This window comes from Syngnathus leptorhynchus, chromosome 10, assembly GCF_054491065.1.
Source record: "Syngnathus leptorhynchus isolate UIUO chromosome 10, UIUO_Slep, whole genome shotgun sequence".
NCBI lineage: Eukaryota > Metazoa > Chordata > Actinopteri > Syngnathiformes > Syngnathidae > Syngnathus > Syngnathus leptorhynchus.
Genome location: NC_141204.1, coordinates 749,898 through 771,734, shown reverse-complemented (window position 1 = coordinate 771,734; position 21,837 = coordinate 749,898). Strand labels below are relative to the sequence as shown.

The window sequence follows — 21,837 nt, the reverse complement described above, 5'->3', positions numbered from 1 at the left end:
ACAAGTGAGGTTGCAGGAAAAATGTTCAAGCTCATCCTGAGCCTTGGAATATTTTGCAGATTTTGTCTTTTTTCTTTCTGAAAGCAGACTGTGGTCGATTAGAAAGCATAATAGCCTGCAGGTACTGCTTCCAAGCGTTAAATTTGCACTGACAGGATTACTGTCACTTGATTTCTTCAAAGAACCAAAATAGATGACACGGCGTGCATGTTGGGAGCCGATACCCATTTCATTCAGGCTACAATTGGAGTTCATCCTTGTGAGTGCACGGAACTCATATTATTTTCGTGTCAATTCATTCTTATCATTTGATCAGGGCATGCGTGTGTTTCTTTTCTTTTTCTTCTTTTAATTTTTTTTCCATTTCTTCTTCTTTTTTTTAACCCACAGAGCGCAGCAAGGAAGGACAAGGCACAGTGGTCGTTGACGTATCAGATTGGAGATTGCATTTTTTGGGAAGTCGATGTGCTGGCATGCGCGGTGTGCGTCATTGCGCAGAGGCACGTCCAGTTAGCCAGCCAGCCAGCCAGCCAGCCCATCAGTGATATGGCAATCTGCTGAATGAGCACAAGCGGTTGTTCTGCCGCTCTTACGTGAGCAGCAGGTGTCCAACTCCAAGTGCAAGGACGCAGACAAGAAGGGGATCTCTGCCATTGCAGATGGCACAAGTCAAACATCAAGGATGCGCTAATGTGTGACATCGCAGCGACGGGCAGTTTCAGGTACATTTCCTCTTTTACTCCGCGTAAAACTGGTGCTCTAACTTCTCGAGTGTCGTATTTTCTGCTCTCATTTCGGTGCCATTGTTTTTCTTCATGTTTCAAGCCGTCTATTTTCGTGCGCCGCTTTTCTCTTCAGCGCGCCGATGCGCATCGGCAGGCATCTGAAGTCCGCTGAGGATACGCAACTTTGAAGGATGCGGGCGATTTTGAAAACTTCAAATAGTGATCAGGAGCGTATGCCTCAGCTTTAATTGCTTGAATTATTTCTCTCTCGTATATGAACATTGGTTGGTGTCAAATGTAAATGTCGGGGGGCTGAGGGGTTTTTGTTTCAATGTTTGTTTTTGTTGGCATTGGACTCAGGAGAAATCAAATCTGGGATAGGGTTAGAATTAAGCAACCTTTAACACAAGTTGAAGGTCATGCAGGGATGAAGCCTCAATGTGCTCAATGCTGCGATCTCTGAAATAAATTGAAATTTAAACAAGAAGACAAGCAAATTGATTTGTTGATCTATACTGTCAGTAGGTTCAATGACACGTAGAAAATAATTCAGGGAAATCACTCACTCTCTAAGGTCTCCTCTAATTTCACAAAGTATTTGTAGGCTAACACTCAAATTGCCTTTTATCTATGGACCAAAGCCAGATTGCAAGGCATACTCAATTGTTGGAGTTTTTTGGTTCTAAAGTGCCAGCTGCCAGTGTTCACATCTCACAATGCAGGCCAACCATTACAAAGCGCCACTGGAGGCTAGAGGAATGTCATTTACATAAATAGAGTTGTGTGGCAAATGGAGGTGTTATCATCACTACTCCAGAGCTGCAAGTGCTGTTGGTTTTCCTTCTTTTAGATGGAGGGAGGGAGGCTTGTAACAAATGAACACAAAATAACTTTACAATGTATTGATTTGATCAGGGAGCACACTAGACGATAATTGCCTGACAAGAGAACTCACTAAAACCAAGAAAAGACCAAGACTTAAAGGCAAAACAATGAAAATCTATTTTAAAAACCTTGAAAAAATGTCTCTTTCCTTTTCATTTGATTTCAAATTGCTGCCCAAAGCATACACTTCATGTGTGAGTGCCTGTAGGTAGGCTGTAAATCTATTTTATCTGCCAATTCATTTTCTTGACTTCAAGACATATCTGATAACTAGATAATCATCGAGATAATCCCCCTAACCGGCCTGTTAACTCGACCTAAACTTGTAAAATGATGAATGGGGAGCTCCGAATCACAACAAGCACATTAGTGATGTCATCAGGCGCATTCACTTTCGGACACTTGCATGCAGTCAAATCATCATGTGGGACACTGCAGGTTTGTTTGAAGTAGAGTTGCATACATCACAAGGGGCATAAATCTGTCTGCTATTGTCCAATTCAAAAATGTCAAAGTGTCCAGATTCTTCTTCAGAGAAAAAGGTCTCCCCGGGGGGCTTTCGTTTTCAAGGATTACGTGTCAAAGAAATGTGTCCAAAGCTTAGATATGGGGATGCTGAGAAGCTTTAAAAAAAAAAAAATCCCTTTTGATTAAGGGTGAGAGCAATGCATCATCCTTACATCGAATTCAGTCTTTATGGGATTGATGCCACGCACATTTCATGTAGCCATTCTCCACATATGTCCGATAGGATTTGAGTCTGGCACGTTCCACTTCTTTGCTCCCATGAATCATGCCTGCATGAAATTCATTAGACCAGCTAATCTCATTTCTCATCGTCTGCGTCTTTGCTTGTTGGTTGCCAGACTAATTATGGCGTGCATGCATTTGGCATTGTGGCGTGGCTTCAGTCGAATCCTAAATTGGTGAAGCACAGCCATTATTTCATCATTTGTGAACAAACCCACTCGGGGATTCATTTGGAACTTGCAAATGACAATAAGTGAGTGATGTATAATATTTTGAGGCCAGATGTGACTCATATATATATATATATTTATCTATGACAAAGAAATATGAGTGACTCAATTTTGCCTGACATATATTTTTATATTTCTTTGTGCCCTTTTCAAGTCTGCTTTAAATCAAAATACCCACAGATGATGTGCATCATTTTGGAAGACTCCCACTCTTAAAGTCAAAGTCAAAGTCTGCGTTATTGTCAATTTTTACACATGCCAAGACACACAAAGAGATCGGAATTGCGTTTCCCACTATCCCATGGTGACAAGACATATTAGAAAAGATCCAAGAAAACAACACAAAAAGTAAAAACAAGAAGGCACCTACAAGAGCGATGAACACCAGCATACTTGAAAATGAGCAGATGCGGGCGGGTTTGTCGTTTGTCACACATAACATGTTCCCATGGCGACCATCACAGTCGCTAGATTGTTTTGAAACTATCGGGGTCACATTAAATGTAACAGTTACGCCATATCTACCATGCTTGAACTTCAAATAATATGACTGGACCATGAATGTGAAAAGGTTCTTTATCTATTTGTACCCTAGCAGCATAGAAAATGGATGGATCAATTCTTCTGATGAGGTGTTTCATTGTTATCATTTTATTAAATACAGCTCGTTAGAGACTTCATTGTATTTGTGCTTGTCATCTCTTACACATGGTGCACATGGTGTGAAATGCAGATTTGTATCGTTCTCATCTTTGAGTCAAGGCGACTGATAATTCATTCTATCTTGCCAAATATTGATTTGAAACTTGGTGTCAGACTTTGTAAAGGTTTCTCCAAAGCTAATGTCACTCTCTCCCGCACTATTTGACTATTTACAGTGTGGGGAATTGAGCCTCTGGGGAAACTCACTCACAGTTGAGCACATACCTCGCTCACTTCAAGCTCAAGTAGAAATATAACAGAAATGCATCATATTTTGATAATTGATCTGTCGATTAATGAGTCAGATTTAAAAAAAAAACATCCCTTTCTTCAAATTGGTGTCAATTGTTCTCAGCCGTGGCTGGCACAGATCAGAACCTTGGACAGTTCTCTTTCTCTGCTCCTGCCCCTCCCGTCCTGTTTTGGTTGCCCTCACCAGCTGCTCATTACGACACCTGCTCTGTTACTTAAAGCCCGCAAAGCCATTGGTCCGGCTGGCTACCTGTCTGTCTGCTACCTGTATGCTACCTGTCGGTTGCCCGACCTCTTCATTCTGTTTTCCTACCTGTGTTGCTCCCTATTATCCAGCTTTCCACATGGTCACTCTGTCACTGCTTGTGCAACCCCAAATTAATTATGGTTCGATTCCTAGTTTGCTCTGTAACGTGTCGGAAAACAGGCGCTAATATCGATCTTTGTTTTTCCAAGTTTAAGTCAATGTTTCATTTTGATTCGACACAATAATAATTAGCCCACTTGTCATGAATGATGACAGAAATGATATTATATCAAATTAGTAAGAGAGCAATTGACACTTTACACAAGAGAACAGAGAGCACTTGCAGCTTGCTTGAGTTATTTCACAATTCACCAAAACATTGATTTCTTCCCACATTGCAAAAACATGCACATATTGTTCATTGAAGACTCGACTTTGTTTTTGGATATGAATGGTTGTTTGTTTAATGGTACATGCAGTTGCCTTCCATTCAACACGAAGTAGCGTGTGAATGAATTTGCATTCGACAGCAGTCTGTTCAAGTGGTGAACGTGCAAGTCTCACAAGTCTTTCTGATGACTTTCATCTTCGACTTCTGAGAGATGACAAAAACAAAGAGCCCCACTTTGGTGGAAACTGTGCTGCTTGTTTTTGCGTTTCAACCAAGTATCTAGCTGTGGCTTTGAAGCGCACAGTCTTCACAAGGAAAAGTCATTAACAAGATGTCATTATGCTGGATAGAGAATATCTCAAGGGCACGTCACCATCGGATCTCACCGCTGTATAAGGTACGGTCTTTTGGCTTTTTGAGGTCATCAGACAGCCAGAGGCCATTCCCTTCTTTCACAAGTGCTAAATGACTATATTTGACAGTATTTTGAGCAATCGGCAAGACTGTGATGCCTGGCATCTGAATTTGGTTTGAAGTAGCTGTGGGATCTTCAAGTGTGTTGTTAAGCACAAACACTTTCTTGCATCATTGTTTTTTTTAGATGCGGAAAAGAGTATTCATTTGAAAGGCAACACAATCTATCAAGTCTTGCGTCATGGTAACTTCCATGCAATCATCTGCTGTGTTGTTGTTGTTTTCTTTATTCCAGATCCCAGACTCCACTCAGCCTCTTCGCTTCCTCTGCAGCCATGGGTCCATTTGTATCTGCGGGGACCTTGTTCTCTATGCTCCTCATTAGCAGGTAAAATTGCTTTCAAAAGAAGGAATACAATCGTTGGAATTTGGGGATCTTAGCTTGAAAGGCATCGGGCTGTATTTTATTGCATGTGCACTAGGGCATTCAAAGTGATGGAATGACTTTTCTTTGAGGCCGTACCTTATTACAGTTGAAGTAATTGACCCTGGTGACCTAATCGATGGATGGATGGATGGATCTATGGTTTGACGATTCTATTCATTGCCGATGCAATGCAGAACGAACCCTCTTTGGCATATTCATCAGTCTTAATTGTCGGTCCCCTATCTGGAACAATATCTTCCCTCTGTTGGGAGTTATTTTAATCTTCCTAAGTGATTAGTCTCGGTTTCTCTATTCCATGATATTAAAAGCTTCAAACCACAGGGTTCTTTTGTGTTCTCGTTTGCCGAATGAACTGGTATAGGTAGAAAATGTTGGTCTGGAAGGGGATTTTGTTTTCTTCACGGCAGAGGAACCTGAAAGATTGCTAACAATACAAAATAAATGGGAATGAAGGCGCACCATGGTAAAACGTAATCCATTTGAAGGCCTGCGGTGCTATTGCCTCTTTATTAAAGAACATTTTCGACACGATCCAGCTATTAAAAGCTTAAATAAGATCTAAGGCCCATATTAATTCATTAAAATTGACACTACAAAGTATTTTCATGGAACTGATTATCTTGGCCAAAGCAGCAGTTTTTTTAAAGTTGTAGCATTAATTGCACCCTGGAGCTCAATGATACCGTGCATGCAAGCTTAGTTTTGCGGTAAATACATAATTAATGCAATTGCTGCCAGAGATAGCTTTGCTAAGGATGCTCCTTACTGCATCCTGTTTTTTCTTTGTTACAGTTGTTAGTTTAGTCACAGTGTACGCAGATCCTTAACATTTTAGCGAAATGCCTAAATCCACTGGCCATATATATTCAACACATTCAACATCGGTAGACTTTTCATGGAACATTTCCTTCCCTAGCTGTGGATGCAAGTCCACTGATGCCTTTGATAATGCGCAGTGTCAAAAAGAGAGTTTGTTGAAGATGGCGTGAAGACATTTTCAACGCAATCCTGCAAATGCGGAATTTAAAAGACTAGATTTGAAAAAAAGTGCTGTCAATTGCCACTGAAGGAGCTCCAGTTACAGAACGCTAAGCTGAGACATATGACTGGTTCAGTGCCAGAACCTTCTCCACCCTCACCTGATTTCTTGCCACTGCACGAGTCGGTTTTCAGCCCTCGGAGAAATTCCCCTCTGAAATCATGACAAGAGTTGAGACTATCATCCGCATTGCACCATGGCCTGCTACAATCGGAGGTCAGTGCAGAGTTTGCTGATTTGCTCACGCGCAAAGATGGCTGACCAAAGCCAATGTCCTAGAGCATTATTTGGGCCATTAGGAATGAAATACAAGTGATCTGCTCAGCGCAAAAGAGTGCAAAAGCAGACCAGTTGATGGAAAGCTTTGAGAGGAAGTTCAGCAAGTTCCTACACAGGTGGCAGCATTTCAATCTTTGAGTTTAAGACTGGTTTGCATTCCGTTCACATTCCAGAAGTCCTGCTATTGCGGCTTGGTGCCTCAGCAGGTATTGGGGACACAGGAGCATAGAAGTGGTGCTCTGAAATGTAGTGGAATATCCCAGGGATGGTCAGTTGGCGGTTTTCTCTTTTCACCTTTTCCATAAAATATCATGAAAGAGTCAAACAGCAATATTTGATGATACTATGGACAGCCAGCAAAGCACCAGAATGGAGCCCAGTCAGGAGACGATACCAACAGCAATTTATCACACAGTGGCGTACTCTCAGACCAGTAACGACGTTAAAAGGTGAGCAGGAGTTTGGATCTATAAACATCTGACCGGGTAGGGCAATTTCTGGCTCCAGTACTACTTATAATATCCCATAGCAGACGCAATGAATTACACTCATCAAAACATCACGTGTTTATGACGAAGAAAGTCACATGTGACTGGCCATTTTCATTAGTCAAGGTGCATTGCACCAAAACGACACTCCATTTTACTGTCCACACAGAAAAATGCACTTTTGGAAGTGTTTGGTTCGATTAAATGAGCATAAAAGCACGACTGGATGCACGTTAGCAAGAAAATACGGAGCACAGCTTCATATTTGTTCCATTTTGATACAAAACATGGACTGCCATTCCAAAGCGTTCGTTCATTGGCCCCAGAATGAGCGTGTTCACAAAGCAAAAATGTGCTAAATTTAATGATGAACTTTGATTGTCCAAATTATGAACAATTTCCTGAACTCTGGTTCTAGTCCCGAATCTCTCACAGTCTATCTTCTTATCTATCACATGAGACAAATTCTCCAAGCAGCTTTGGGAACCAGTTAAGTGTTAGGGAGATGCGGGGAGCCATTATTGCTGTCCCCTGGGGACGCCTGTCATCTTTTGTTAACAATGGCGGGAGCTGCTAAACAAACAAGCAACAGATCGAGAGAGGGGCCTCACGCTGCACACACGGCTGTCTTTTTGCTCTCAGTTGCACCTCTAGACTATCTCCAACCGCTCCGCATATATCAAACTCCCACGCGTGCACACTCTAAGCGCCAATGGCCAATGAATGTTCGAAGAGGACCAACTTTCATTGTCCACTGTGATGAGATTTGGTTTATTGGCATCTTGAAGCTGGTGAGTTAAAATTCATAAATTACCTGCATCACATCCAAAGCCTCATTGTTCAACACCTGGGAAATAAGAAGCCGCTCGTAGAGTAGTAAAATATGCGAAATGTATTCAAATAGTACTCCATCCAAATAAACAAAGCAATGCTACACTTTTTTGTTGCATGACATGTCTACACAGAAAGAAAAGAAATACAATTCAACGGCTTCATCTAGGAATGAATCTATTTTTAAAAAATGTGTTTTTGTTCTGAAATAAATCATTTCAATGTGAACTAAGGACATTTTAGATCAATGACTCCTTTTAATTCAACAAGCAGGTCTTCCAACCTTGTTTTTAATTCAGTTACAAGTATGGAAGAAAATGCATACATTATGGTAATATGACTCGCGGGTTTAATAAATCTAGTGTTCAAAAAATCCCATGAAAATGTATTAGTGAATCCCTTGTGAGTCAGAGTTTTAGGAGTAACAACAAACTTTGCCGGAACTGTATCCCTGCCAGCAATGAAATGCTTCACAATGCAGAAAGAAAAAGAAAAAAAAACGGATTGGCTCCCTGTGCATATGCACATGGGATTTCTGTACAACAAAAGACATGCTGTGGATGCTGGAGTGGGATAATGACATGAATCAATGAAGGAAGTGTGGGAAGCCGCTACGACCCGTGCATATCGCTGAGTGGGAGGACGCATGAAGGGAAAGACGGTGGGGGGGGGGAGTAGGAAATCCATGGAGAGCATTACTCACTTCACTGCAGGGGCTACGTTCATCTAAATTAATGTGTTATGAAATGTGCAAGAGCCGCCTGGACTGATGCTTCCTTTGAATTGAATGAAGATTGGGAAAGAAGAGTGTGTGGGGGGCGGGAGGTCTTTCCAGAGGTTATGTCATGAAACTGTATCTGAAAAGGCAAATTCTGCCACAGGGTGTGAGACCTTCATTCCAAGGCACCTCTGTGTAACTATGTCTGAACTGATTCATACAACGTAGCTTTCAGGCCCCCGAATGTATAGAGAGCTGAAGGCCGTCCAGTGGTCGCAAGTTACTCCAGCTTCTAACGTCACATTCTGCACGTGGCAGTAGAGGTCAAGGACCTTCAAGGAGGAAATACATTCTTCAAGTGATTTAGATAAGACTCCAATTAGATTGGGATCTTGTTCAGCTAATCTATTGATCTCATTTAGTATGTAGCGATTAAAAATAAATACCAAGACGTTAATGAATTGTTCTTCAGGAGGAAGCGGTGAGCAGCCCTTTAATGTGCCTTTTTTGTCCTTGTGTGTGTGTTTTTGCACATTGATTGGTTGCTACTTGATTAACGGCGCTGCCATTATTTGTGTTTCCTTCTCATTGATCGGCACCGACGAGTCACACAGAAAAGAATCAATCCGTTTTCCATACCATCTGTCGTGTACACAATCGCAAGGGTGCCGGTGCTACCGCTGCTGCCCGAGTATTGTTCCTTCAGATATATATAACATGTAGAAAGAAGCTCAACAAAATACCCTTCTGCATGTCTGCAGTATCTTTTCCACAGCTAGCATTGGACATATTTCGCACCATCTGTTCTCACAGCTATTGTACGGGATGTGTAGTTTTGATCATGTCGAGCGGTCGTACTCATGGAATCTGGATCCTCGCCGCTATTTTTCTTCCTTTCTTTTACGCTGAGTCTTAAGTCAGGATTTGTGTCTGCATGGCATCAGCCCCCAGAGCTCTGTTGTGGGCACTCAGTGTGTCATCTTATTATTCTTGATAGGCAGCCCAGTGGGCAGGTGTGTCAGGTCTGTCAGATTCCACCCAGGGAAAATGTGCTCTCTCAAGACTTTGCTTTCAAATGCAGTTCAAAAATAGAATTCAAATGGAAATAAATAGCACCTATAGTTGCGAAGGAAAACGATCAAACTAATGAAGATGCGTTCAATGAATTGATTTGTACAATGATTCAGGGGGTTTGATGCACGCAGTTTTGTTTATGTTTATCCACCAAAATAGATCAATTCAATGAAAAGTATATCTGTCTCTGTGTGTGCGTGTGTTTGGCCAAAGAATCCACTCCTGCGCTTGGCAAGCATAATTGTGAATGATAATTTGGCGGGCCAGAGGCAGAGCGCTGTCACCGGCTTTGGCATCCAAGACTGTTGCCTAGTGAAACAACAGGCTGCAGGCCATGTGAATGAGACTTGGTGCAGCATAGCATAGCAACGGGGTGCTGGGAGCAACTTACCAGCTGTCTCCACTTATTTGACACAGTCAGGTGCTCTGAAAGCTCAACTTCACTTTCATTTGCCACCATGCTTGTCAGCTCCGGCACCGCTTCCACTCGGATGCCACGTGGACGAGCACCAGACAGATTTTCACAAGATTCGTACGTGTTGTTTATTGCATTTTTATGACTTCCCAAATCTGCAAATTATCCATAATCGAGTGGTTATGCGTTGTTAAAAGGTAGGTATTTGATGTTAATAAAGGATTTATCCAAGTCTTTGACATGGTGCATTGCAAATCTGGAGCCTTTCTGACTCACCCGACAAGGTTTGAGCAGCAAAGCTTAGCATATAAAATGTTACTGCTCACAGTAGACTCATGAAACATCATTAGCACGGTGCCACAGATGTAAAATGACTCGGTACAGAAAAAAAAAAAAAAAAGACATATCATTCGCTCCCTGTAGTTCATTTAATTTCCGACTACTGTACTGCACTACTGCATTTATATTCCAATTTCTTTTATATGCCATATATTTAATTGGTTGCATTAAACCAGTGCCTCTCAATGATTCATCCCTAGGAAGAAGAACATATGCTGGACCCAAAATACTCCAGCTCAACTAGACAATAGTGTTATTTGTCTCTACATTTGTTCTAAGTACACCTCTGCATAACATTGTTTGCCTTGTTAACAATAAAGAAGGCGAAAAGCTGCAGCTCAACAACAAGATTGACTATATTTTAGAACAGATTTTAGTCTGGATTTGGTTTTCTTCTCATCCACCCACGTGAAAACGACCGCGTTAAACAAAGCTCAGTTGAGACTTCATCAAGTGTGTGCTATTGTCAAATAGAGGAAGTCCCCCACAGAATGATGTGTGCGCTCTCCGAGGAGGCTTGTCTCCAATTCTCAACAGTGTATTTTCTTACGCCGGTGCCATCCTATTTTTGCTTTGACAAACTTTGCCGTTGAGGAATAGTCAGCGATGGGAATGAGTCTCCTCCTCCAGTCCTCCAGTGTTATATCATGACATGTAAGAGCTCCTCTATTCTCCAGTTCCCACTTTCTATACAAACACACAATTAAGCTAAAGATTGGGTAAATGGGACGAATCGTATCACAATTACAAGCTATATAATTGTCTTCCCACACTCCCAATGAGCCTTTGGGGAGGTAGCAAAATATATTCAACGCCACCAATTAAAATGCAAGCAAGTGCGGATAGCATTAAATATGAGAAGTGACTCCAAAATAATGAAACAACCTTTCATGTAAGCTGCATGTTTATTTTGAATGGAAAATCCCGTTTCTCTCAATTTCATGTCATGTGCTCCCTCACCAGAACTAAATGGATACGCCACAGTATCGGGGAATTTACCTGGTAAATATGTGAGTGTGTGCAGATGTTCTTTTCTCCCAGTTTGCTTTCTTTCCGTCCTCCTCAGGTTGCTAGAAAGCTCCATGCTCAATGCAGAAATGAAGGAAGGTGAAATTTTGCCTCCAACCATTCAAAAGCTGATGAAAGGCTATAACAAGTACCTGAGGCCTTTCTTTGACAGTAAGCAAATTGCATCCACACGCAGCACTGACCTTTTCACAGCGAGAGATTGTGTGGACAATCAGAGTCATCAAAGGACATACATACAGTTTTTGTCATATCAAAAATCTTCAATATTATTTGTGGGGCACAGAGAAAAAAAAAGTTGACATTCACCATTTATTTCAATGTCATTTTAGTCAAAGACTCAAATACACTCAACAAACGAAATGAGTTTGCTTCAAGTGTATCAGTATGATTGTGGCAAGGTCAAAATCTGAAGAAGGCAATGAAAACAGTTTGCTTTTTGCTGAAAAGTGGACTTAAGTCATCATTGACTAACCCTCCATTGTGGAGATGGAAGAAAATGTGCAGTATGATACATATGATTGACAGGAAGATTGACTCAAATGATTCTTCATCAGCATGGCTATTCATTTGTATCAAATTTGGGCTGTCGTTTGTATTTTTTTCTGAGAGAGCCTCATTAAACTTGATTATGACAAGGAATAATGAACAAACACATTACAGCAACTGTTAAGAAAGCATAGTTGATGATGCCATTAAATATTAGGGCTTATGAGTGTTCCCTCATCACCACTTGACTATTCAACACAATGCATGATTCAACTCTTGATGACATGACCTACTGTGTAATCCCACAATCCCCCTGTATCCATTATTTACTTCTTGTTTTTGTTTTTGTCTTTCTAGATGGTCCTGTGACTGTTGGTATGAGCTTGGACATTGCTAGTATTGACACCATTTCAGAGATCAATATGGTAAGACTGTTAAATTTAAGTGATCGTATCTGTTCTAAGAACCGCAGTGATGTCCAACCAGGACAGAACTAATTTAGTCGGACTCCTGTCTATTATAAGTCCTTCCAAGATTTATTTTCAGAGTTGGGTGTACATCCAACAAATGTCACAAACACAGAGCATGCCAGTCCACGACTTGGGAAATCCTCCAAGATCAGCCGGATGAAACAGATGTTTTGGTCTCTGCAGCATGCCGCACTTCTTCCATTGCACTGAGCAAGTTTGGCTTGCTTTTGTGCTTCCATTTCTGCCAATGTTCAGTATCTTTGAATGGACGATATAGGTGCAAAAACTTGATCAAATCAACACAGCAGATGTGTACTTCAGTGGAAGATGCATACAGTGCTTGTCTATACGAAGGCAGTAAAGCAAATATTTCTCTGAAGGCCATTTTAATCAGGGTATTTATTATCTTCGTGATCTTACTTTCAACTTTTATGGCCGTACGCACATTTCCACAAACCATCCAATGGGAATATCAATTGTCGTCCAGATGTCAGTAATGCAATTCATCTGTTGCCACCGTCTATCTGACCTTTAAAAATGAAACAGACTCATCATAGCCTTCAATTAATAGAATAAATGTGACAATGTGTCACACCTCGTCGGGTTTGCTGTCCTGCCTGCTGTCAAGGCCTTCAGAAGCCACGCAAATGATCCCGTTTCACTGACCAATGGAAAACAATTACCTGAGCATTTGCTCTCGCTTACTCACCTTAGCAGCACGCCTTTGATGTCCAATGAACAAACGCAGTCGGAAGCTCCAAGGTCGTTAGCGCCTATCAAAAGAACAAGACTCGCAGCATCGCCACACGATTCCTGACACACACGCACCCATCCCGCTGTGTTCTCTCAAACGTAGAAGCTAACTTGCTGGCTTGATGCGATGTGGCGCATTTCAATTGCTTTAGGCGTAGAACAGCTCAGGGACGTGATGCCACCAATATCCAACGGTGCAAAAAAAACACAAACGCCCGCCCTCCAACTACACAGGAATGTCATAGTTAGCAAAATCATTGCTTATCTGTCAGCATATTTTGGACATGGCCAGTTAAATAGTCCATTAGCTTTGTTCTAACCTTTTGACCTCAATCTCGTAGGACTACACAGCCACCATATTCCTTCGGCAGCGCTGGACGGACGAGCGATTGGTGTTTGAAGGCAACAAGAGCCTCAGCCTTGACGGACGGCTTGTGGAGCTCCTCTGGGTCCCTGATACTTTCATTGTGGACTCCAAGAAGTCTTTTCTTCATGACATCACCGTGGAGAACAGATTGATTCGCATCTTTCCAAATGGGACCGTCCTTTATGCGCTGAGGTCAGATCATGAGCTCAACTGCCGGTTGTCGGGTGTGTTCTCTGTTTGACTAAATCATGAAATGTCGTCAGGGCGATGGAGAAGAAATTGACATATGGCTCCACTACATCATTGCAGAACAGGGAGTCAATACCGCTACCGATGGATCAAAGCACATTTGTCGAGTGGCAAAAGAGAGACAAATTCCCATGGGATACCTCTCTACTCTTGTCAACGGCAGTTTTGCAACTTACAGAGAATAAATTAACGCCAAGATCTTGTTGTGGTCAAATTGAATTGGTCTGTAGGACCACATCTCTTTGGAAGGCATACTACTGTGAGGAGTCGGTTGTGTTGCCAACAATGTATTTCTTTTGGTCCACTGAGACCAAAATGTTAAGTGAGATGCTGTTTGGAGACTTCGGCTAGTCAGAGTGAAACAGGATAAGAAGAGGAATGGCTACCGGGAGGAATTGGGACTGAGAAAGGAGACGGTATGAGATGAGAAATGTGAGGCTTTCATAAATGTTTCAGTGCTCGCCTTGGGGACAACATGAGAAAGCACTGAGATGTATATACAGTCAAGTGGTTTAGAGGAGAGATTTCATTTTCACAAATCAAGATTTAAATATCCATTAGAATTAAGGTTGATTTAAATGTGTTTAGAATGAACAGATATTAATTGCATGGCAGTTGAAGGATTTGTGCAGAGCCTAAAAAGCAATAACACAAAACTAATCATGAATCTCCAAGAAGCACACTTGCCTCTTCATTGCAGTAATTACTGCTGCATGCTGTGCAATGCCTTCATATCAAAATAATGATATAACGGCATCTTGCATCACTTTTCACGTTCTCACGTAATGCGTGTTTGATGGTGCCATCAGCTTGTTCGTCCGACTTGCGGCATTACGGCCAAAGGGAAAAGACACAAGTGAGCAATTTAATGACATCATTAAACACAGGCCCACCAATACTCTCCAAAAAGACTGCAAACACAAATGAAAAAAAAAACTGTCTGTATATCTGAATTGATTGAAAAAAAAAAAAAATCAAATTGCCATCGGGTATTCTCTAATTTATTGCAACTTTTATATCCCGCAGAATTACCACCACTGTGGCCTGTAACATGGATTTGACCAAGTATCCCATGGACAAGCAAACCTGCACACTACAACTGGAGAGCTGTAAGAACCTCGTCGTTCTCTTTCGCCAAGTGTTTCAAGAAGAGCAACCAGAAATTTAGCTCTCGCAAAATTTCAAAAAGCTTGACGACCACTGGTCAAATCTGTCCCCTCTCCCACAAATCCTTTTCTATGTATCGGGAAGGCAGCAGGAGCATCTTTGGAGCCAAATCAAGACTCTGATTTGAGAAACAAACAATCCCCTGTGCGCTTTTTGCCACCCTCGGTGATCCGCTGTCATTGCTGATCTGCTGCCTTTTAAATGACAGTCAGCCATGGAGGGAGGCTTAGCCCATTCTGCTCCCTGCCAAAAAGCCAAGCGAGCCATCATGCCAAAATGAAGGGGGCTGCAATCCCCCTTAAGTGACACGAGGACATCCCGAGGTTGGCGCTGAAAGGATGATGGCTCCCTCCTCCGCTGTCTCAATAATTCCCTGCTAAATATCTGCCTGCACCTTTGCCACTTTTGCTTCAAGTTTCTCTTTGATCTTCTGGCTCCCTTTACTGACATCTATCTCCCTCTCACTTTCATTTTGCCCTAATTCCCCTCTGTTTTGCATATCTCCCAGTGTGAAGATGTAGTCAAAGATTCATTTCTCCTAAAAATATGCCAAAAGTCACTTGACAGCAGAGTACGGCGCTACTGTCGGAGGCTGCCCGGCATTCTGTGCTAAAACATTTGGTAGCAATGTTTGAACAGATATGTCGGATATGATGGTTACATTTGGTCACCATTCGATCCTGTATTTGAAATTTCAGGCACATCCATTGTGCAGTCGGGTTCTTCAATAATGCTCAGGGAAATAGATCTTGAACTTTTGCTCTTAGTATGTAGGGCTTCTCTTCTCAATTATTTAGAGTATCAATAATACATTAAATAATACATGGAGGGATGACGAGTAATTAAAAAGTGAAGTAGAAAAACATTATAGTCTTTTTTTCCCCCCCCATCTCTTGCACCCTCTTGTGAAAAATGTGTGAAGCACACCAATGAGGTTCTTGACAATAACATAGTGTTCCATCAAACGAGTTCTATTTTTGCATGACGGATGCATTTCTGTCAACAATTCTTATTGGTCTGTGTTCACTTTATTACGGTGAAAATATTCCATTTGCACTGTGGCTGAGAATATTTCAAAGGTTTTTGTGATGTTCTTCCACAATGTATCCATTTCAGGTGTTGTGATGAAAGCAGAATGATTTGAATGTTGTATCCCCCTCAAGGCTAACACATTCCTTGTGGGATTTTATGTCAAGTCTATCTTGTAATCCTTTAATGACCTAATGGTGTGTGGAGCATAGTTAATTCCCTAAGGTGTCCTCAGTAGTGGTGCATTTTGCTCTAGTGACATTCTGTCTGTGTGACGTGAGGAGAATCGTTTGATGCAGAAAGTGCACATCCACTTGACAATATCCTAGTGTGCTTATTTCTGTTCAAGGAAACTCATTAATTTCCAGTCCCGTATCTCTTCATTTTGTCAAATGTTCCTGAAAAAAAAAACGTTTGACTTTCATCCGTTTCTTGTTCCATAGGGGGTTACAATATCAATGATGTCATGTTCTACTGGACCAGAGGAAATGAGTCTGTCAGCGGCCTAGACACTCTTCAACTCGCTCAATACACAGTGGAAGACCACTACACTTCTGTGTCAGAGGCTATCTATGAAACTGGTGAGCAGAGCAGCAAAACCTAAAAGAGGAAAGAAATTCGTTTAGGACATTTCGGCCCGTCCATTTCATTTCATGCACTGTTGTCACATGACTTGCCAAAATGTAAGCATTTGAGCTTCTCGATGGTTTTGTCTGAAAGGTCACTACCCCAAGCTGGTCTTCCATTTTGAGCTAAAGAGGAGCATCCTGTACTTCATCCTGGAGACATACGTTCCATCAAGCCTGTTGGTGGTCCTCTCTTGGGTCTCCTTCTGGATATCCCTGTCCTCTGTCCCGGCTCGAATTTGTATAGGTATGTTGCGCTCGCAAAGAACCAAGCGTTCAGATCCCGATCTTCAATTATGGACGAAAAAAGTCCACCCTTATTTCCCTAATTATAAGCATACGGTAGATGAATGTAACCTCTTCAAATGATGTACAGTGTCACAATGCAAACAAACATTATTTAACAGTGGCGTCCATAGGAATGAAAACAATAGGTGGTAAGCAATGTTTTTTTTCATTTGTAACGAATCAATTGTTTGTTTTATTATTACAAATGACGGATTAGTCTTTCTTCACAGCCTACATCTTCACAATTGTGAATTTTCTGGATCATTAGCGTACTTTGCAATTGAGCATAGTGAGCTAGCTTGAATGCCTCTTCAAATTCATTGTTTCAAATGACAAATGAAAAAGAAGGTGCGCTGCGGATGTGTTCCGTGGCAGGAGTGACAACAGTCCTGACCATGACCACTCTGATGATGGGAGCTCGCACCTCGCTCCCCAACGCCAACTGTTTCATCAAGGCCATTGACGTGTACTTGGGAATCTGCTTCAGCTTTATCTTTGGAGCCCTCATCGAGTACGCTGTGGCTCATTTCTGCACCCTCACTTACGTGTGTGACTCGCACATGCTCATGGTGAGATCCTCCTCTTATTATCCTGTCTTTGCTCTCTGACCGGAAAACCTTTCTGGATTCTCTCCTCTGGAAATGCTATCTATTATTTCTTCCAAACCTCAGAGGAAGTCAAGTTTCCTTGCGCAGCTAACATTGCCATTTAACATCTGCTTCACAGTACGGCCACCCAATGCATAACTTTGACGACGAGATGAACGGCATCGTCACCACCATCTCCAGCAGGACCAAGAGACGCAAGGAACCCGACGCAGGTCCGGCAGCCGCTCCCGCCTCCACCGAGCTGGCGGTCGACCCATCCAGCCCCACGGGCAGCGAGCCCAAGGCCGAGGCTTCCCCTCCAGAACCCCCCAACCGCTGTCTGGTTGTTCTGGCCATCCTTCGTAAACTTCTCAGTTTCATAAGCTGTTGTCACATAGAAAATCCACACCACATCGACAACTACTCAAGAGTCACTTTCCCCTTGTCATTTGTTCTCGTTAATCTTCTTTATTGGACGTATTATTTGTACTTTTAGTATTTAGACAGGAAGTCCGTACAATAAGTGTGACTTAGGTGTGGTTCTGAGGTGACTTTTTACTATTTCTAAGCAGCAACATAATGATGAAGATAATAATACGAGAATGTTTTTTTTTTTTTAGGAGTGCTTGAATTCAGCACCTCTGTTTTTGCCTACTTAATGCTGACAAGTGAGGTCCGATACACAGAAAAGGTTGACGTGAAAAAGTTGGTTAGTGGCTAATTCAATTTTCGATTTGATGTCCGTCGATGCTGTGAAAGGCTGAAAGGACATTCCGCTTTTTGCCGGACTTTTCCCGATAATATTTGATGATCCTTTTTTTGCCTGAAGGTTCACATCTTGAATAAAACTAGGTCAAACGGATGGACAGTGGCAGAAATAAAAAGAAAGCAGATGTGTTTTGGAAAAACTTGCACAGTATGGGAGCAAATAGCACTAAATGTGTTTATTCGTTTGTCTTTAGTACACAAAAAAGTCAATACTACCTGAAAGACAGGAGATGAAGACATCATTTGCTTCGTTTGCTATTAATAGTTTGCATCTCTACCAAATCAGTAGACTGCACCGTTCATAAATCACATGACTCAACCTCGTTGAAAGAAAAACCTTTTGTAATACTGGAGAGGAAACCATTCTATCTTAGACAGCAGAGCACCCTGGAATAAAGGCATCCAAAATGAAGACATCTACACTTCCTTATCAGCTCCAGTAACTATCCATGGCTGCTTGTCTGACTTTAATATTATCACTTGTGGGACTAAATTAGGGCTTTAATGACTTTCTGTTTTGGTTCAGTCCAACTTGTTATTTATTGTTTGAATATCTTGTCATTCCCCACAAAGCAAGTTCCTATGGAATGCCCTGGGCAGGCAAGAGGACAAGAACATTTCAGCAACACATTCAGTTCAAATTTAGTGTAGCTGAATTCGATTTGGCTGAGTGTTTGAATGACATAGCACAACCTTGATATGACGTACAATCTGCTTCTACAGTCTTTGTGTTGAGGGAGCATCGTTTTTGGTGGCTGATTATTGAAACCAAAGATTATAATCAGATTTCCAAGTGCATTTTCAAATGTGAATAGAGTAGTGGCATGCCGTTAGTCTGCAGTGACAACAGGACAAAGCTGCATGTTCATTTGTTGTTGTGTTGAGTACTGCTGTAACATGCTCTCACTACTGGGATGAGTTGCAAGTTTCTTCAAATCATGACTTTTGCATCCAACTGAATGCATTGCCTTGAGAAACTATTGTTTTGCTGTTTTTAATGGACGGGATCTGCCCTCCTTCTTTAATGACAACGTTAACAATTTCATTTCTAATCTTTGTTCTCCGTGCATGCCTATCAGAACCTATAACTTTATTTATAAACGTTCATCTACTTTGCTTGGGTTAGATATGATGGTGTGAAAAAAAAACAACAACAACCTGTCAGCTCTTCTTGGTTCTTTTCTCATCTTCACTCTCAGAAGTGTTCCAATATTGGACTGGGCTGTGTCCAGTGGAAGCAGGCAAGCGCTGAGAGATTAAAATGATTCACATGAATCCTTTCACAATATATACGGCACCTTTCTCTTACAATGGACACTTATCTTGTGAAAAGGATGGGGAATTAATTCTTATATATCCAGCCAAAGTGACAGAAGAGAAACTACAGAGAATAATAGAATGATAATAGATAATAGAAATGACACAAGGTTAGATAAGTGTTTTTTTTTTTCCTTTTTCCTTTTAGCATGGCTCTATAGCTGCAACTCATTCACTTAGTTTCAAGGACCTCTCAAAGGCAAAAAATGCCAGGAGATGACGATGGAGCACAGCTCAAAATGGACACACTTCTCAGTGATGGACTAACCCGTTTTCCTTTCACGTTCTAGAACTTGTCAAATAATACCTCACGGTGATGTTGACGACCAACCTGGGACGTCTTGGTGTAAAGGGTTGTATTTTTACTGTCGCTCGACAATGATCTCCATATTCTTCTGCTGTATCATTTGTAAATAAATTCCGCCATTGTGCATGTTTACTGTAAAGAAATAGATAAGAGCAATAAAATAGTTTGTGTGTATGGAAGAAATGGATGTTCATATAACAGGAACGTATAAGTTCATTCAGTAGGCTTGATTTCAATGTCACGATCTTAAAAGCCCAGTTTGCCCTCATACCAGGATGCTTCAACCCAAACGGTGCAACTCGTTAAAGAATGAACTTTTGAGTGATTTGAACACAAATGCTGCAAACAGGTTGAGAAGCACGTACTGCTCTAAGCAACCAGCAGATGACGCCGTGGAATCATCTTTCCTAAATGCTCAAAGCTGCCGCAGTGCATCTGCAGCATGCAGTAAGTAACGCGCTGCACATCTGGGGAGCTATACGAGCATTTTGATTGGCAATACAGCAGTCTTGTTTGACAGTGCTAATATGAAACACAGCTGGGGGTCACCAGGGGAGGGGGCACATTCACTTTGATGATAAAAATCATCAAATATGTTCTGAGTGAATGTACATTCATGAAGCAAGACGCAAGCTTGCCACAAAATGCAAAATGCTCTCTCTCTGTTTCTCTCTCTCTCTCTCTCTCTCTCTGTTTCTCTCTCTCTCTCCCTCTCTCTGCATAAAGAATTATTTTCCCTTTGTTAACCAACACAACAATATTAATATTAATGAGGGTGGTACCACTCTGATTCATGGAACCTCAGGCTAATGGGATAATGAAGTCAAAGCTCAAACTTTTGGATTCTGAACTGCCACAAAACCTGACGTGCGTTGGCCAGAGGTCAAGTCTGTCATTCAAGTCTCAATTTGATCCTGTGATGGGTAGGGATAAGCCCAATACAAAAGAAATACATTGTGGCAAGATGTAAACCATAAGCTGGGTGCCAGTAACTAACTTGCACATAAACGGAGTCAAAGGTCTCATACAGCTGTCACGTTGGCTTGTGTTACACAATAAGCCACAACATTCTTATCAGATGTGCTCCAAAGTCTTATCCAATTTGTCTTTGGCCCACACACAAATTCCCAGCTAACTTTTCCATATCTGCCCGTCTGTGCGATCCCATTAGACTGGCAGCGTTTAGCCTCTACTGAGAGCCGAGCGATCCGTGAGCTACCTTGTCACCCATGACAACAATATAATTGGGCTGAAATTGCAAGCATGGTCCAAATCTGTTTATTAAAAAGGCATCGTGTGTGATAACATTGTGCTGCAGACATCACAAAATCTCCTTTATCTACTAAACTGGAGAAAAAGTGACTCAGAGGCAACAGTGGACTGGAGCTTTAAACTTAGAAAGAATACGTGGACACTTCAGATCAATTTGGTCATGCTTAATTGGCACACATACTAAGACAAGACTTTTACTCATCCGGTAATCAATACGGGGTTAAGTGAGACACATTAGTTTATTCTCTAACTCATTTTGACTCTGAGTTTCCAGTTCCTGTGGAGAGGTATAGCTTGAGTGTCCCTCCCATATTTTTGCACAGCTCGGGTGTCGCCATATTTTGGCGCATATCATGCAAACGTCACTTCCTCCATATTTTTGGCTGTTCCTTCGCTCACACATTAAAAAAAAAAAATCTGTGTGCCATTCTGTCAGAGGTTATTTTAGTTGAATGGCTCTCACCTGGCAGATTGTGCTCAGTACATCTCTCTGCCATTCTGCCTGCCTGCCTGCCTGCCTGCACGCTTTTGTGTCTGACCTCAGAGATCTCACTGAGCATTCATGATGAGTCATAGCTCAGTCTGAAGCCTCTGCATCACAATAGGGAGTCCGGAATACAAAGTAGCTCTCACAATTTACCAGCACATACAAAACGGGAGCCAACAATGAGCACATGGGCAATATGTAGGTAGAAATAAAAACACAGGGGAAAAAGAAAATAACATTAGAACAGTCAAACTAATTGCATTTTTTTGCTAGGTGATGTTGAGTATATATTTTTGTTCTGATGACCTTCACTCATAGCGCCTGTAGAAAAGGCATCTCAAAGTGGCGTCCTGGGGCCCATTTGCGCTGTTAGTATGTTAGTATGGCCGCCACACCAGCCGTGTCGTC

General features: G+C 41.7%; 1 protein-coding gene across 2 annotated transcripts; it reads left to right on the top strand.

Moving 5' to 3' along the window:
• The first annotated feature begins 561 nt into the window (after nt 1-561).
• Nucleotides 562-19,843, top strand: LOC147049768 (gamma-aminobutyric acid receptor subunit pi). Of its 2 annotated transcripts, none has more exons than XM_085922234.1 (10): nt 562-722; nt 4,892-4,984; nt 11,294-11,406; nt 12,100-12,167; nt 13,307-13,524; nt 14,608-14,690; nt 16,221-16,358; nt 16,498-16,650; nt 17,067-17,260; nt 17,418-19,843. In XM_085922234.1, exons 1-10 carry the CDS (start codon nt 691-693, stop codon nt 17,772-17,774), a joined length of 1,449 nt encoding a protein of 482 aa, XP_085778360.1. In that variant the 5' UTR covers nt 562-690; the 3' UTR covers nt 17,775-19,843. The 2 variants fall into 2 exon arrangements, with proteins under 2 accessions (XP_085778360.1, XP_085778361.1); XM_085922235.1 differs by lacking the exon at nt 562-722 and adding an exon at nt 3,856-4,579.
• Nucleotides 19,844-21,837: the final 1,994 nt, after the last annotated feature.

What these genes read in the sequence shown, in the direction of transcription:
- LOC147049768 (XM_085922234.1), top strand. Translation starts at nt 691, where the DNA reads ATGTGTGACATCGCAGCGACGGGCAGTTTCAG. An exon ending in CACACTACAACTGGAGAGCT is followed by an intron (nt 14,691 to 16,220) that starts GTAAGAACCTCG and finishes CTTGTTCCATAG; the next exon opens with GGGGTTACAATATCAATGAT. An exon ending in CCCGGCTCGAATTTGTATAG is followed by an intron (nt 16,651 to 17,066) that starts GTATGTTGCGCT and finishes GTTCCGTGGCAG; the next exon opens with GAGTGACAACAGTCCTGACC.